This window comes from Sceloporus undulatus, chromosome 2 (genome assembly GCF_019175285.1).
Source record: "Sceloporus undulatus isolate JIND9_A2432 ecotype Alabama chromosome 2, SceUnd_v1.1, whole genome shotgun sequence".
Taxonomy (NCBI): Eukaryota; Metazoa; Chordata; class Lepidosauria; order Squamata; family Phrynosomatidae; genus Sceloporus; species Sceloporus undulatus.
Window position 1 is genome coordinate 241,111,560 of NC_056523.1, and position 18,552 is coordinate 241,130,111.

At 39.9% G+C, this 18,552-nt stretch overlaps 1 protein-coding gene across 3 annotated transcripts in view; it reads left to right on the plus strand.

Annotated features, from left to right (window-relative positions):
* Positions 1 to 18,552, plus strand: part of RFX3 (regulatory factor X3) — a 183,611-nt gene that overhangs the window by 69,829 nt on the left and 95,230 nt on the right. For 2 of the 3 annotated variants that reach the window (XM_042453967.1, XM_042453969.1), the window contains exon 2: positions 17,837 to 17,961. In XM_042453967.1, coding sequence (XP_042309901.1) covers positions 17,845 to 17,961 — 117 coding nt within the window. In that variant the 5' untranslated portion in view covers positions 17,837 to 17,844. Of the gene's footprint in view, positions 1 to 16,521; positions 16,790 to 17,836; positions 17,962 to 18,552 lie in introns of those variants that run through there. The other variant, XM_042453968.1, reaches the window with a different exon arrangement.

Here is an 18,552-nt window from a genome sequence, read left to right on the forward strand (position 1 = left end):
GTCATAATCAGTATACAACAGAACATTTTTGAACATCACTTTTTCAAATATTTTATAGCTTGGAAACTTACTGGAACAGAAATGTGACCACTAGTTGCTTTTTTCTTCCCTGTGAAAGACAAGTAAAGTGTTTGCACTTGCTAAGTGAAATTAATTGCAGTAGAATCCAGAGAGAGAAAAGACAGCACTTTTTAACATAACATATACTTTACAGAACTTCACATTACAAGATGTGGAGACCATACCATTTTAGATGGGTTTTGAAAATGTTACTTAAAATAATAATAGAGGTATTTCACACATAGAGGAGGTATAAATCATTAATCTGGATCCAATTGGAGCATTACACTTAAGTAATCCCTGTTTTCAGAACTGGTTATACATTCTTTTTGCTCATACAAGCAGCCATCCCTGGCACTGGTAGTTGCCAGTTATCAGTATTATCTGTACAGTTGTGAAAAGGCCAGCCTTCGGAAATAACCTGGGTTATTTCCGAATGTACCGTTATGGATAGTTCCACAAGAAGCCTTTTATAAATGAAAAAAATAGAAAGGAAAGTTGAGTGACTTACCAGGATTTGTTGAAATTGGAAAATGGTCAGTATAGATATAAAACTAAAGGGGAATTGATGTTCGAAGGCTTTTTCTTGCATTGATACTGTTATAAAAATTGGTTAAAAGCTAGAAAGTGGATAGAAAACCATTTGGATTTGAACAAGAGAAAACAGAATTTAAATTACTGATATGTACAAATGACAAGGCTCCTTTAATTGTTGAAATGTATATTATTGTTTAAAATAGAGTTGGAAGAGGAACAGATAAAAGAGTACTGTATATGATTAAATGGGCCCAAAACCTTTGTTACAACATTGAACTGGAAAGGTGGGAAAGGTTGTGGCAGAAAGGGTTAAATTTTACATTATCTAACAACCTTAAGGAGAATTGTTATGAAAATGATGTTTAGGTGAAATTTAGCACCAGGGGGGAAAAGGCTAAAATGTATAAAGAGGTGAAAAATAGAAGATGGCAATGTGAATTGGGGGAAAAAAGGATAGTTCTAACATATGTGGTGTACATTTAAAAAAGGCAAAATAATATTTCAAGTTATTTCACAGTGTGATACAGCAGGTCCTCAAGACAACATTTTTAAAAGTTTTAAGCCTAAAGTCTTTCTACTGGGGTTAACAGATGAGAAAAGTAAGAAACTACAAGAAAAGATGGTTCAACATATGTGTGAAGACACACCCAACTAAAGGTGGTGGCAGGTTTGGGTGTGCAACGCCGGTACCCTGGTGAGATCAAACTTTTTACCCAAAAAGGCTCTGAAGCTGAATGTAAAGTTCAAAAAGGGGGGAAATTTAATTTAAAGGACAAAAATAAAGAGTTTTCTCCTCCCCAGCTCTAAACAAAAGATACTTTACAGTTTCAGCAATCTTCCGGATGTCATCTTTCTGGGTCTGATGTTGGTTTGCTCTCCTCACTCAATGGAGCTGGTGCAGGGTCTTTCAGCTCCTGAACTCCTTTATTTTCTTTCTGATGGTAACTAATTTGGCTAAACTGGTAACTAAAATGGCTAAAACCTGGTAACTGAAATGGCTAACGTGTAAGAAATGCCCTTTCCGGCTGTCTGAGCCTGTTTGCCACCAAAAAGACAGCTCTCTGCCTGCTCACAGCAAAGACTGCTCCAAAACTAAAAACCTCTAGCTAAAGCCGACAGTGTTGCCAACAAGCCTCGAAGATAATTCCCGGAAATGTCTGTCCAAAACCCGCTGAATCCCCCCAGATCACACGGAACATTCAGTCACAATTCCCGGAAAATTCCCATAATGTTAAAATGGCAGATGTTTTGCAAATAAACGTAAATATAATTGAATAAAAATAATTGTAACTTATTTCAACTCTCAAAATCACCATTGAACCAAACAAAGAATCTTTCAGTCCTTTTAAGATATTTATTTTGACATGAAGGAGGTTCAGGAAGCTTTGTGCCAAATAGAAATGTGTTCAGATGCAACCACACTGCAGAAATAAATCCAGTTTGAAACCCTTTTAGTTGCCCTGGCTCAGTACTAGGGAATCCTGGGAATTGTCTCTGGAGTCTGGAGTGAAGATGCAGCCTGAGTTGGGTCCAAGACACACTGCAGAAATAATGCAGTTTGTGACCGCTTTAACTCTCCTGGCTCGGTCCCTGGGAATTGTAGTTTTATGAGAAAGAGCTCTGGTGCCACAATAAACTACAATTCCCAGGATTCCCTAGCACTGAGCCAGGAGAGTTAAAGCGGTCACAAATTGGATTATTTCTGCAGTGTTTTGGACCTTCGTTATTAAAAATGCTCAAGGTCCAATCCATACTGCAGAAATAATCCAGTTTGAGACCGCTTTAACTGCCCTGGCTCAGTGCTAGGGAACCCTGGAAATTGTAGTTTTGTGAGAAAGTGCTCTGGTGCCACAATGAACTACAATTCCCATGCATCTGAGAAAATACGCTTAAGTCTAGGAAAGCTCATGCTGTCAACTTTTCTTTCAGTGAGACTCAAAGGTGCTACAAGATCTATCTCACTATCATCATCACCATTATTATTATCATTATTAAATCCAAATGCAGCTGAAGAAGTGGACTTAAATTGGCAACACTGATATCCTGTAGACTCATTCTCTGGGGCTGGGATCTGGAAGCGTGGAGGCAATTCCCTTGTCAAACCAGGGAATCCTGGGAATTGTAGTTTGTTGTGACATGTTGAAACACTGCTTTTACTGGCAGCCAAGGCTCCATGCATGGAATTCTGGGCTTGGTGGTTTGCCCAGAATCCCATCATCGCAGGGAGCCTTGCAGTTAGAAGCAGTGCCAAACTGGATTATTTCTGCAGTATGGTTGGCAATGGAAAAGAACGAAAAGAGAGCCACAAACCAAATTCTTGGAAGACAGGGCAGCAGGGGTGCCAACTGACCAGGTGCTCTGCCCATGCTCAGAGGCAGATTTAATCACTAACTCACACACTCAGGGACATCGCATTCACATCTCACAACCCAAATGGTCCTCACAGTACAACAACAACCCTGAGAGGTAGGCTTGGGGCACTCTGCCCAAGCTCAGGAATTCAGAAATTCAAATGTCCCTCTCAGGCAGACACAGAAGTCAACAACATCAAGCCATGATACCATTGTCAAGTATTGCCTTTGTGTGCCTTAAAACTTATTTCTTACTTGGAAATCCAAGGCAATTGGGATTAAGCCAGCCAAGATCCCTCACTCCCTGCCTCTCTCCAGCACTTTTGCCCCTGGAGCCTGAGAATGCCTGAGGGGGGGGGGGTGGCAATAATCACTGTCCTCTCTCTGATTGGCTGAACTATTCCTCCAAACGGGCTTGTTCCGTCCTGGCTCTCAGAGGGAGTCATGAGAGAGAGAGAGAGAGAGTTTTCTCCAGCCCTCTTGGCTGAAAACTGTTACACTCCAAAGGGTTTTGGTTGCTCTGCAGCAGGCTGCAGCTGAAACTGGCCAAAGGCACGGAAAAGGCACTGAATTAGAGCAAGGCGCGGAAATCACACGAAAAGCTCTGAAAAGTCCCCGTTTTCGTGTGAAAGTCGCGAAATTGGCAACACTGAAAGCCGAGCATGTTGGGAAAGGGCAAACCAAACCTGGAAATAATGCAGGGGAAACCTACAGCTCCTCCCACAAACTAATACAATGAACTTTTCTACATTAAAATAATCTATGGCCTGAACCAACACAAAAGAAAATGCAGGGGGAAATTCAATCAGTCCTGGCAGGACATCACAATATGGCACCAAGGATACTGTATGCCCAGAAATGGAAAAGTATCGAGAACCCTTCAGTAGAAGAATGGATAATAAAGATATTTAATTTAGCAAGATGGAGGGAGAGATCAAGGCGAAATCAGTATATAAGTTTGTAAAAGAGCTGGAACCTTTCCTGCAATTTATACATGAAAAAAGAGAAAAGATTAAGCTTGTTGTTGTTAAGATTTGATTTGTGATCAAATGTTTAATTCTTCCAGATTAAGGGTAGAAGTACATATGACATTTGGGTAGTTAAGTGGACGGACACCTAGGTGCTCTATTGACACCATTATTGGGAAAATGGGAAATATATTTTATGTTTAATGTTTTTATAGTGGATACGGTGTGTGTGTGTTGTAGGATTTGTTTTTTGGGGGTGGGGTATGTATGTCTATATATGATTTACAGTGCACCCATGTCATATGTGAGCGTGGTATATGCGGCTTTCAGCTTATGCTGAGAGCTGCACGATGAAGAGGAAATGGAGCCTGCAGCATGCACATCGTGCCGTGTGCACAAGCCCCATTAGTTTCACTGGGGCTCAAGCACACGCTGAATTCGCCTTATGCGGCGGGGTCCGGAAAGGATCCCTGCATAAGGCATGGACACACTGTATTTATTTGTTATATCTGTGAATCCTGGGCTGTTTATTATTTATATTTCAACTATTTATACACACACACACACTAAAAAAAGAGAAGGTCAGATGTTCATAGTAGGCTGGCTGAAGTGCCAGTTGGATACCTGAGTATAGTTCTGTCACATTAGCTCATTCATGCTGGCGCTGATTTCAGTATCAACCTACTCCATTTTCATTGCATGATTCTGTGCAGCTAGGCCAATGGGTTTGCCAGATAGAATCTCAGCCAAATTACCAAGCTCTGAAGAAAACAACAGAGAAGGGCTCCTGCCTCTGAGCTACACCTCCTCATTTCTACTGGCAATTCTGCTAAAGATACATAACCTCTTTTTGTAATGGCATGTGGTTCACATTGTATTACATCTCAGATTGTATTCTGCATCTTTGGCTGAAGAATTGTTCTGCTAATCTGCATCCCTCATTGCCAGCTGCAAATATACTTTGAGTGGGGTTCATTCTTGTTTGTGCCAGAAAAATTCAGGTTAAAGAATGTTGACAGATGTTTTGTTTCTCTGTTATACATTATGATATTTTTTGCATAATACAATTCTGTTGTTCAGCAAGAATAAATTAATCAGGGCAAAATATTACTATCTTTTCCTATTTCCAAGTACTGTTGAGATGTAGGTCTTTATAACTGACCGAGTAATTAGCCCCCACCTTCAGAAAAGCAAATTGAAGCCACGAAACATTCATTGCATTTTCTGTTGTCATGGCATGTAAATATGTTAAACTTTTGCAGCTCCTAAAACTGATTCAGTGCTAGATACTCACTATGGAAATGGCATATGAATACTATGGAAGTATTTTTGTGCTGTCAATGGGGTCAGACAGATGGGCAGTTTGGATCAACCTTAGGCCACTCCAGCCCCTGATCAGCCTGGGACTGTGGTGACTGGACACCATGGTCCCAAAGCCAGCCACTACCATGATCTTAAGTGGGCTGCTGGCAAGGAGTGGCTTTTTGCCACTCCTTTTCTGGCTGGCTTTGGGCTGCCTTAGGGAGCCCCGGAGCAGCTTCCACTCAATCCAGGGGCATGCATCATCTGCATGTCGTGGCCCAAAGCCGGTGGTTTTTGCCTATCTGCTTGGGCCAATGAGAACTTTATTGACAGTTAACTTTCTTTTTACAAGAAGCAGCCACAGGAGGACTTTAAAATTGCCTATACAGATCTTCTTCCTATAAATCTATATCTTAAACATAGGAGTTCTGTGTGCATAGAAACCAATTCTGCATTGAAACCAGTTCATAACATTCTAGAGCTGAGTGGAATTTTGGCAGAAGCTCATGGACCTGGAATGAGGTGGCATGGGTAGCTCAAGTCCCTCCCAGACTACGGGGAAGGGCTGAGCTCTACCCTACCCCAGATCAGGCAAAACTGGACCAGCACATCTTTTATGTACCATATATACTCCACTATAAGTCGAGAGATTTATGCCCCAAAATGGATCCAAAATCAGGGATCAACTTATGGAAAGGTCAGTAGGTTACTACAGCTGATAAAGTTCATTAAAAAAAAGTGCCCACCTTCCTCTGTAGCCAAGTAAACAATCCCCATTTGAGTCCCGGTGCCGGCAGCCTCTCCTCTCTCCACGTGTGTGTGTGTGTGTGTGATCCTTCAGCCCTCCCTCGCAGCTGGAGCTAACAAGCAGCTACTGAGGGAAGGGAGAAGGATGCAGAGAGAGGGAGCATGCCCAAGCTTGGACCCCGTTTTGCAAACCATGGATCAGGAAATGCTGGGGTTAAAGGCAAAGCTGGGGTCCTCCTTTTTTTTTCCATGGAAACCATGGGTCTGGAAATGCTGGGGTTAAAGGCAAGCCTGGGGTCCTCCTTTTTCCCTCCAAGCCATGGGTCTGGAAATGCTGGGGTTAAAGGCAAAGCTGGGGTCCTCCTTTTTCCCTCCAAACCATGGGTCTGGAAATGCTGGGATTAAAGGCAAAGCTGGGGTCCTCCTTTTTTTCCCATGGAAGCCATGGGTCTGGAAATGCTGATGCAAAGAGGGGTGTGTGTGTGTATGCACCCAGACTTGTTTCCCCATGCTGATACTGTGACCCTTGAGAGAGGTTCAGAGAGAGAGATGTAGAGCGGGAAGCGCTTTGTTTCCCCCTTTAGATCTTTTGTAACATGCTCTTGACTTATCCACGGGTCATATCAAAATCCATGATTTCGGCCTCAAAAACTGCTTTCGACTTATACATGAGGTCGACTTACACATGAGTATATACAGTAGTTGATCCTCATAAGGAATTTGCAATCAGAAGTGTACTAAAGGGTCATACACATGGTAAAATAACTATTGCAGTTGACTGCCCTTCCCCAGAATAACAAAGGCTGTATGTAATGTGTCTCATATACAACTACACTTTGAACAGCTGGAGGGAACTTCTAAATACACATTGTGCTTATAAGAGGTTTAATATACAAGATTTAATACTGTCTGTATTGCATCCATCAGGAGCATAGTTTCACTCTCCCTCATGAGACTATGGGTAGCTTGCCATACTCCCACATGTGTGAGTCATAGAGACCATGAAGAAGAAAACCAGGTTGATTACCTATAACTGGTTTGTTGACTGGTCACCTGTGAACTCACACAACCCATCCATCTCCCCTCTCTTACTATGCCTTACTTTCTTGTTTATTGGCTGTTCTGACAGACATGGAACTGAGGGGGTTTGAGTGGGAGCTGTACTGAGCATATCCTGTATGGAGGGCTGGACGGGTCTTCAGTTGAAAAGATCTAGCTTTAGAAGTTTCTAAAGATGGTTTGCACAGGCATACAGAATCCAGTGTGTGTGAGTTCACAGATAACCACTCAGAGAACCACAGTTACAGATAAATAACCTGCTTTTTTCAACATTTGGGCTAATTTTAAAAAATGGAGCTATACATTAAATTGAAAACCTATCTAGTTTACCATTCTACACACAGTGGCCAGTCATTTATCTATGGTAAGCCCACTTACAGAATATGAATACTGTTTCTTCCTCAATTTTGTGCTCTAAAATGGCCAAAGATGGCCAGAAACAACAGGAAATATGCCACCAATGCTCACCTCAGGAGGTGAAACAATTTTTTAAAATTGTCAATGTGACTCCCCCCCCCCAAAAAAAGAAAGCCCCAGTAGTTGTCCACCCTTGCCATAGATCTTTTGGCTGCTCTTCAAGGAAGCCTGGAACAAAGGTAGGATAAATAATAGAAATGTGTCATTGTGTTATATTTATACCAAAAGGCAAAACCAACAACCAACCACCCCCAAAACAAAAACCCTACAGTAATATAGGTTTATATTGAAAAGGGGACATTTATTACATTTATGTTGATCCAGAGCTTTTATATTTATGTTATGACTGTGCTAAAAACACTTTATCAGAATTAAGTTGAAAATTTCCATCCATGTTTTCACTCTCCTCAACTCAATTCTGGTTTGAGTTTGGGAGAGAAGGAAACAGCTGCATGGATTTGGGAAGGAAACTCATTTCTTATCCACTCCACCCATTGAAAGGCAGTGAGGTTTTTTGTATGTTTCTTTTTAAAATCATTCACTGCCTTTCAATAGGTGAAGTGGATAAAAAATAAGTATACACATACATTAAGGATTTTCTTTCCTGCATCTTTTATGTGTGTTTCTTTTTAACCTCATTCACTGCCAGATACATAGGTTGGTAGGTAGGTATTTTGGGGAAATTACAGTCAGCAAAAATAACTCATAATCTCAGTGGGAAATATTTTTGAGAAACATACTGCTAAGTATTTACTGCTACTCTGGGGGGCCATCACTCTGCTGCCGTTCAGCTCCTCTTCCCTATCCCCCTTTTCTTCCAGTGATCTCCATGATTTCTTTCCATTTATAGAGGCACTTTTTTGAAAGACGAAAGAGAAAGACATCCTGAGACAAAATAGGAAAGAAAGGCCCTTTATAGTCAAAAGACATTCAGAACACCACACACATTCTTCTTTGTTATATAAAACCCCAAACCAAATGTCTATTCACATTAGTGGTAGTTTATGTGTGATGTTACTGGTAGGTGAAACCCTGCTAGGCCCTTCTTGCTTCTTATCTGTACTAGGATTACTAGGTATTAGCCTACCTAGGAGGGAATGGCAGTGATCCTACATCTCTGGATTGATGTTTGCAACACTAGCAGCAGTAAGATGAACACTGGAAGAAGATCGATAAGATTTAAATTCATTTATTACTAAAAATGATAATCATAGTCCAGATATGTACTAGAATAAAAAAAGATTCCTAGTTGCAATTATTGACAGACCTGAAGTTGAAATAATAATCAGGCATACATACGTGTGGTTCCTTAACTGGGTGTTAAGCACCTTTTGATCCCCAGTTGGACAGAATGGACTATGTTTTAACATTTATACTTCACTGAAATTCTCATTAATCTCCACTGCAAATGAGCAAACTAATTTAATAGAATCAGCTCTGTTCCTTTTTTTAAAAAATGAATTTTTAAAAGAACTTCAGAATTGGGCTTATCTATCCGAAACTGTAAAAAGAATTTTAATATAGCTGTCTTCTGTTTCTGGCCAAAAATACATTTCATAAAAGTTGAAAATGAATTATATTAACTAATTATAGCACTCCTCCCTCCCTCTTGTTCTTTGCTACTAGATGTATTTTATATTGCTTGCTGCTGCCACTGCTTACAAAAACTCCAGCTGGTAGGAATGGTGGGGAAAGTGGGGAAGAAAAAACTATGCTAACCCACCCCGTATTTTTCCTTGGAAAATGCCCTGAACATTTAAGTGAGAGAAAAAGAACTTTACGTTCCTGTTTATGTTTATCTTAACATAAAAGATTAAATGAACACAAGATCAGTGCATTAGTTCCAGTTTCTCACTGGAGAGGAATGTTTTCAGGCCTTCGTGGTTGGCTGATGTGGGTATTTTTTGTCCACCTTTGGGGCAGCATATGTATTTTTGTGTAATCAACAGAAATGGTGTGTGTGTGTGTGTGTCCGCACTAGCAAAATCAAGCAGTTTCACCCCGTTATGAGCTTCAGCTGTTTAGTAAATGAATGAGTTCAAAGTGGGGTGCAACTGGGACCAAACCGTGCTCCGGAGCTAAAAACCAGAGCCAAAAAACCCTATATACTTCACTTTAATGCAAAAAGTGTACATCATTGCTATGATGGATAAACATCACAATACAAGTGTGGGAATGCAAAAAAGCCCAGGAAGCATATGGAAGCAGTCCAGAGCATGCAACCTGGAACCAGTGAGATGCAGCCACCACTGCCATTGTTCACCATACTTTTTTCCATTTGAGCATATAGGCACCAGCTATATCATCAACCCATTGATGTGAAAGTACAACAAACACAGCAGGTCGACAATAATGCAATGCATGTAAATAAAAGTCCAACAGGGGGGCATGGGGTGAAAGGGGTGGAAAGTGAGCATGTATGGTGGGGGGGGGGGACTCCATGATTGTGCTTTGTCAGTGTGTCAGTGAAGTTGTTCCTACTTTCTTCTAGGCACATCAGCACTCCCTGTTCTGTCAGCCAGTGCTGGCATTGGAGTGTCCACTGGGTTTTGTACTACTGCTTTTTCCTTGTGTGATTCTGGAGTCTTCCGTGCTGGTGTCTCCTCTGCTGTGTTAGCCTCTTGTTGCCAGTTAGCAATGGTGTCCTGCCCCTGACTCTGTTTGTTGCCCACCACAGACTCTTGTGCTCCCATAGGCTTTACTGAGTCAAGTAACCACAAATTGAACATGAGCACAACATGAGTCAACAGTGTGATGCAGAAGCTAAAAAGAGGCAATGCGATTCTAGGCTGCATCAATAGAAGTATAGTGTTTAGATGAAGGAAAGTAATAGTCCACTCTATTCTACTTTGGTCGGGCCTCACTTGAAATACTGCATCCTGTTCTTGGCACCACAATTCAAAGGGATGTTGACAAGCTAGCATGTGTCCAGAGGAGGCAACCAAAATGATGAAGGGTCTGAAAATGGTGAAGGGTCTTGGATGCCTTAATAGGAGCAACTTAGGGAGCTGGGTACGTTTAGCCTGCAGAAGGTAAGGTTAAGAGGTGATAGCTCTGTTTAAATATTTGAAAGGATGCCATTCTAAGGATGGAGCAAGTTTGTTTTCTGCAGCTCTGGAGAATAGGACACAGAATAATGGATAAAAACTACAGGAAAAGAGATTCCACTTAAAAATTAGAAGAAACTTCCTGACAGTAAGATCTGTTGAACAGTGGAACACCCTCCCTCTGGGTGTGGTAGAGTCTCATTACAGTATTTGGAAGTTTTTAAACAGAGGCTGGATGGCCATCTGTTGGAAGTGCTTTGATGGTGTATTCCTGAATGTCTGGGGATTGGACATAATGGCCCTTGAGGTCTCTTTCAACTCTTATAATTTTAGATGGGTTGAGCACAGAGCTCAAGCAGATCAAAGAATACATTGGAAGTCCTTCTGGCTTCAAGGAACTGCTCCTGGACTTCCCTTAGAGTCCTCTTCCCCTGAGACCTCGGTACAGATTCCCTCAGCTTCTGTCCCCTTGGTCTCTCTTGGGTCTGGGCTATTAGCTTGAACTTGCAGCTCCTATGTTTCACTGGGCAAAGTAAGACTCATTGGCTCTATTGTCGGCTCTGCTGCCTCAACTCCTTCATCTCCCTTGGCTCCTCTATATCAGGTAGTGGCTGTTCAGCGACTATTTAGTGGATGAATTGGCACTGCAGTGTATTCACAGGTGGTGTGTTTGTGTGATGGTGCACATGCATGGTGCAGATGTGTTAAAAACAACAACGAAGCAGTCATACTTCAGCCACAGCATGAGAAGGCATGCAACTCATTAAAAAAGACAATAATGCTAGGAAAGGTAGAAGGCAGTAGAAAGCGAGGAAGACCACATGCTGGATGGCTAGACTCAATCAGGGAGGTCACAGGTTTGAACATAAAAGACCTGAGCAGAGAGGTTGAGAATAGAGAGGCTGTGAAATGTCTCATTCACAGGGGATACTATTAATTGAGGTGAACTCAAAGGCAGTCAATAACAACTTTTTTTAAAAAAAATCACACTTAAGACCTTAAAAGTTGTTCAAAATTGGGTCTTTCATGGCTCAGTTGTGTTTCAGTTGATAAAAAGTTGGCAAAATGAAGGTTAACATGAGTGGCAAAATCCTTACTTGTATCATGGCATTTCATGGGGAGCTAGGAAGCTACTCTACCACATGTTACTAAATATTGTGACTCATTTCATTTGAGGCAAACATTTCCACTTCTGGGGAAAATGCAGAAAAACTATGGGCTCTACTAGAAATAGAAGCAAATCCCGTAAAGAAATGATGATTTTCTCTTAAATTCGTTAAGAACTCAGTGACACTTGATAACACATTAAAGCAACCTTAATGGTATGAAAACAGTGGCATAAATATAAGACACATTTATCTGGGAGCAAGTCCCATTGAATATACTGGGATGTACTCCACAGTAGATATGTATTGGATTATATTGGGGGTTGTGGAAACAAGGGCCTGGTGACCAGTCATTTTGGCTTGGCTACCAAATTCAGCCAAAATTTTAAAATCCCTCTTTGTCAGATTATTATTTTTTTAAAAAAAACCACACCTTTTTTTGTTTGTGTATTCCTGTTTTCTGTCTTACTTTCTAGAATGGAATGTGATATGTTAAAGTACACCTGATAAAAAGTATGTTGGCTTTTGTAATTTATTTAGATTTAGCTTTTCCTTATTGCTTTGGTTCTGAATGGATGGTATGGATGCTGTCTTCCTGGTCCACTTTTTAAAAAGTGGGTATAAGTTTGTTTTAGTAACCTTTTAAGAAGTTATAAACCACATTTTCTTTACCACCATGATATTTTTTAATAGCAATATAGCATAAGAGTATTTAAAATCCAAATTATCACTCAAAAATATTTTGATCACTTTTCTCGGGAACTTTAACTTTGGATATTTTGGGAACATCAAAAGACTGTTCCCTGTTGCAATTTCTGGTGGCTCTGTTCTATACTAAATTGCATAGTACAGGTATTTGCATTGGCAGTTGTGTAATAAATCAGTCTTAATTTTGATAGCTGTTAGCATCTTAATTCAAACTTATTTTTAAAATAAATACAGGTTTTTAAATACAGGTTACATAAATTTACAGAAATGACCTCAAAATAGTCTTTTCATTAAAAAGAATTATTCCTGCAGCTTCCCATGTTACCAATACAGAGCTCAGTTGCTAATTGCTAGTATTAATTACTGTTCTCTCTTGCTGCAGCAGGATAAGTATGGAAAATGTACACGATTATAATTCTTTTCTTTTCAGTCATGAAACAACTTCAATACATCTAAACATTTAAAGTAAACTGTTTCAATTTAAAACCATAAATATTTAAAACCTGTATTTTAAGTATACAGCTAGATTATATTTTAATTTCTTGAAAAGGCTTGGGGGGGATCAGTATAGGAAGAAATTATGTAGGGCATTTTAACTTCTATAATTTCTATAATTATTATCCAGACATTATCCTCAGCTGCTAGTCCTAGCACACAGATGAACAGGGAGACATAATCTTCTCCAGGCCATAGCTTGCCTCATGTGTAGACTGATGTAATGCATTTCCCATGCCATTCCCTCTTACTGTTCACTTACCATTATTCTGCTGGCTGCAGTCCCTTAGCGTATCAGAACTGTAGGAAGGGTTGGGGATAGGGTTGTTCTTCAGTGCCACTTGGTATGTTGAATCAGTTCATTTCTCTTTTGTATCTGCATTATAGACAGTAGTTTACAGGTTTCTTAACAACCCATTCAGTGTTGTTTCTTTACTTTCAATGTTAAACACATCCCCAACAAGTCCCATGTATAAACCAGAAGAAGTGGATCAGGGCAAAAGGCTGGCTGCACAGGATTGGTGTTCAGTAAAACCAGCCGGGGAGCATAAGAAGAGAGGGAACATTGACCTGGTTGCCTGGCATTGCCTCCTCATTTGCCTACCAATTTTTGCCATATCTGAGTGGCTGTGTGACATTTTGACACCATCATGTTTGTAACATGCTGTTCATTGGCTTAGAACCTTTTTAAAAGAAAATGTGTGAAAGTGAAGGTATGGTTTTTGAAGGCCCTTCTTGTGACACCACCTTAGAGAGGATTTTTTTTTGCACTGCTGAGCAAGCCTAAAAAAATCATTATCACATTAGACCTAAAACCAGTGGTATGTGTGTGTTTGTTATTTATGTTTTTATATCACCTGTTAATAACTAAGTCCTCTAAGCAAAAGTCACCAACCTTATAATTTTACTATGGCTTACATATATTTTGTATCCATTAGATGCAAAGCTGCCATTCAGACCACTTACTGAATTTCACATTTATAAAATAATTTCCCAGTGCTCAAAATGTTTTTTAATGTCATTCTTCAGCAGTGATCAACACATGCTTCTTTTATAGAAACCTTGTATTTTTGTACTAAGACATTTAGCTATAGTTAAAAATTCTAACAATGCTACTTTTACAGAATGAAAAACACTGTAAAATTTTGTCTCTTTATCGATATATATTCTGCAATTAAAAACTGTTGCTTCGGTATGATAAATTTACTGTTCACTAGAGATGTTTTTTCTTGTTTAAAAGAAAAAAATATTAAAAGTACTTGAATGTAAATTATAAACTTCTAGTTTATGTACTAAATTAAATACCTGTATCATTTAGAGTAGACATAAAGCAGTTGTGATATAACAAGACTTTGCAAATGCTGGTGTTTAGAATAGCAAATTAGTCGCTGATGAAAGAGCTTGCTAAAAATAGTTACTATTAAGATGGCATATTTGCACTATGAGATTCACTAGGTAATTGATGGATCAGATTGTAAAACAAGGCTTTCTAGTATGTAAAGCACAGAAGTAGGGTTCCCTACTGTGCATCTACAGAGTATTAAATACCCCTGACCAACTTTTTCAAAAGGTGTTGGGGGAGAGAAGTTTTGTAATGAAACATGTGTTCTAAACATTATTGCTTAAATTGAAGAAATGCTCATCTTGGCACAACCAGCCCCTGGGTTAGTGTGATATTCTTTTCCTCTGCTAAGGGTTAATTAGTGTTCTTTCAGAATTTGGCCTATCAATCTCTACATTCACGTGATTCTGCTAGTGCTGGTTGTATAAAGCAGCCCAGTTAACAGGTGGGTGTGTCCAGCTGCTTAATTAGGCAGAATAAAAAGGTCTTTTGTCAAATAAGCATCTGTTGCTGGTGACACACCTGACAGCCACATTAGCCAAGCATGGATGGACTGAGGTTGGTCATATCTTTCCTATGGGCACATGCAGTTGGTATACATAAGTTGGAACTGGAACTGATGTATTAGATCTACATGCTGACTTCTTATATATTAGAACTAATAAAATTATTTTGCAATCTCTTGACTCTTCACAAACTATAGGAGAGGAAAGTGTGTGTGTTTGTATAGGACTCTCAATTTTAATTCTTCATCTCCCTCACCCCAAAAATAAATCTCTCATGCCTGCTAAGAGGGTTGAAAGGAGAGTTTTCCCATATAGTTGAGCCTTCCCTCCATCTTAAATACTTCTTTCCATCACATTCCATAGTTGGAAGAGATCACAGTCCAGTCCAACCCCCTGCCATGCATGAACTCATAATCAAAGCATCCTCAACAGAAGGCCATCCAGCCTCTGTTTAAAGACTTCCAAAGAAGGAGACTCCACCAGTCTCCAAGGGAGCATGTTTTACTGTCGAACAGCTCTCACTGTTAGGAAGCTCCCCCAAATGTTTATGTGGAATCTCTTTTCCTGTAGCTTGCATCCATTTTTTTCTGCGCCCTATTCTCTAGAGCAGCAGAACACAAGAGAAAAAGAAAAGAAAATATGAACGCTCTTGGATGCCTGTCTGTTTCACCCCATAATGAATACTAATTATACAACTTCTAGTTATATTTTTTACGGTATTAACAGCAGTTATGGAGATGGAGGTTTACCTCTTCAGTCTGGTTCTGTATGTGGGGTACATGAAATGCACATGTATTTATTCTCTCTCTCCCTCCCTCCCTCTCTCTTCCTGTTTCTTAACTTTGGCTTTTTCTAAGGGCAAAAACAGATGAGTTCAAATCTGGGAAGATGACATAGAGTTGAACAAGGAAAAGTCTGGCTGTAAATGCAAGGGATCGTTTTTTGATGAATTAAAAATTAATCTTAGCATTCTCTATAATTGCATACTGAAAGAAGAAGGCCCTCCCTCAATCCACCATCTTGAGGGAGAGGAAGGCAAGCCAGCTCCAACAGGCCTCCAAGGGAGAGCAGATCTGCTGGACTTTCCCCCTTCCCCACTGCTTTTCTCTTCTCCTTTTGTGTCTTGTCTTTTTTAGATTGTAAGCCAGAGGGCAGGAAATGTCTAAATGTCTAATTAACAAACTGTAAGCCACTCTGATAGCCTTGGCTGAAGAGCTGGGTATAAATAAAATAAGTAGTAGTAGTAGTAGTTGTACAGTGGGCCTTTGGTGTCTGTTGGGGTTTGGTTCCAGGACCCCCCTGTGGACACCAAAACCCATGGATACTCAAGTCCCATTAAATACAATGACATAGTAAAACAGTGACTCTTATATAAAATAGCAAAATAAAGGTTTGCTTTTAGGAATTTATATATTTTAAAATTATTTTCAAACTGTGGCTGCTTGAATCCATAGATAAAAAAATCCGTGGATATGGAGGGCTGACTGTATTTACTTTCTGCTGAAGCCTATACTTCTGAATATGCAGTAAAGTTATATTAAACCACAGTGTCATTCTAGTAAAAATGATTTTGAAATAGAGTCTTCCTCACTGGATATTTAAACTGTGCCTTAACTCATTAAAACTGAGAAGTGGATCGTTTACTTAAGAATCATTATTTAAATCACGACTGAAATCAAATCAACTCTGTATAATAAATGACCAAATCCCAGCTTTATGGCTCTGTACCTGATCACTTTGAGAGCAGAGTGGACAGACAGCCATACGTTAACCAGGCGGTCAGGTCTGCTCCTGCCTTGTTTGTAGGCAGTTGGCTTGATGGAAGTTAGAATCCTCTCAGGAGGGCTCTGAATGGAATTGCCCTCCTTTCTTGCTGATGTAGTTCTAGTTGTTTCATTCTTCATGATGGAACAAAGAGTGAGAACTCCTCAGAAGCATCCCCTCCCCATACATAGATGAGTCTGTGAGCAGAGCAGATAATAATCAGGACAGATCTTTTCCTGCCACACAGTTCTTCCCATAGACATCTGACTTGATGGAAATAATGCAGAAGAGAAGCAAAGGCTGGTTCAGTGCCCTAGCAGTGGGTGTGTTTTTCTTTGCTCGCTTCAAAGGAAAATATTTTTAAGGTTTCACCGCAGAAGGTATGAAGAGAGAAAAAGGGAAGAATGAGAAAATAGCAGTAAAACTAAGCACCAAATCACACTAGATCAAGAGTGGGGAAAGTACAGCCTGTGGGACTCATGCAGCTCCTTAGGGCTATTTTTGAGGCCTCCAAGATCCTCTGTCCCACCAAACGGGGAGGATATTTTCCTCCCCTCCCTTGCCCTGTAAGAGATGTGGAGGAGATTTTACCATATTTTAGCTCCCCCTGGAATTTATTATCTTTATTTGTATCCCACCTTTTCCCCAAGATTGGGACTTAAGGTGACTTATAAATTAAAATACTTACAAAATAAGTAAAACAAGATTGAAATAGTTAAACTATTCAACATATGAAAACAATTTAAAACATACAGTGAAAGCAGTACAGTGTAAAACAACTCAGTACCCTTTATTGTACATTTAAAATGGTACAATTTAACGTAGTACACCACCCTCTTACAGCCCATTCTTAAATGCCAATTTCAAACGCATGTCTGCATTGCTTGCTGATAGAAGGACTGCAAAGAGGGGCCCTTTATAGCTTCCCTCAGTGATGGAGTTTGAAGCCTTTGGGCTTTAAAAAACCAGGGAATAAACTGCCTGAAGCAGTCCAGAGAGGCAAAAACATGTTAAACTTGCCTTCCTACTCCTAGAGGTTAAAGGGATCATTTTGAGTAAATTGTAAAAGATTTTAAAAAATTAAAAGTTAAAGGGGAAAATAATATTCTCTCTCTCTCTCTCTCTCTCAATTAAAAAAACTTAATTTGTCTCTGGGACAGTGTGATGTAACTTGACAAGACACAGCATTCAGAGAACAAGTGATAACAATAATAGATCATGTTTCTTCCACAGTTTGGGGGATGCAGTGCTGCTTGGAGCAGGACTGTAAAATGGGTGGAGCAAAATGGTACTTCAAGGTATAATGGTACTTCAAATTTTAATTAGTTTTTAAAACTAAAACATAGTTTATGTTTTAAGAGAACAAGAGATGAAAAGTACAAAAAGAGCACAGCACTTAAATGTACATATGTTTAAATTTTATACAGAAACAACAATGCAGACGTCAGAGACTGGGTCGGACACAGGCTCGACAGTGACTTTACAGACTTCTGTAGCTGGCCAAGCAGCTGTGCCCACCCAGGTGGTACAACAGTTACCAGTCCAACAACAGGTAGGTGTTTGTCAGCTTTGAATAAAGTAAGGATATAAAATATCAAAAAACAAAGTTATTTTAGAGCCGTGCCAATTTAGTCCACCTACATAACAGGGTGGCAAAAATGTTTTGCTTTTACAGGTTATTCAACCTGTAACAGCTGCATGACAGAGGCACATATGTCATCCAGGGAATGGTTGCCCACATATTTCTCCATTTATTCAGGCTGCCTGCTTACCCTCTGTAGCCTCACCACCATGTCACCATCTGTTGCGTTATCTCAGGTTTCTCACTAGGTCTAATGCCATGGTTCAAATAATATGCACATTTTCTCACAAAGCAGTGTAACACTAAATGCCAAACCAGATGCCATTCATGAGACCTATTATTAGGTTGTAAATGCTGTTAATTCTGTAGAGAGGAAAAGTAAAATGTAGGTAAGTTTGTCTCTTTACCTACACCTGGTAATTAACAGCACTTCAGGGTAATGGGGCTCTGTGTGCTTATATTGGGCAAATGGTACAAGGGGAAATGGCTAAATGCCCTCACCAGGACTACCACATTTCTGTTCCTTAGTGCAGCAAGATGAGGTTGCTAATTAAGGGAAGA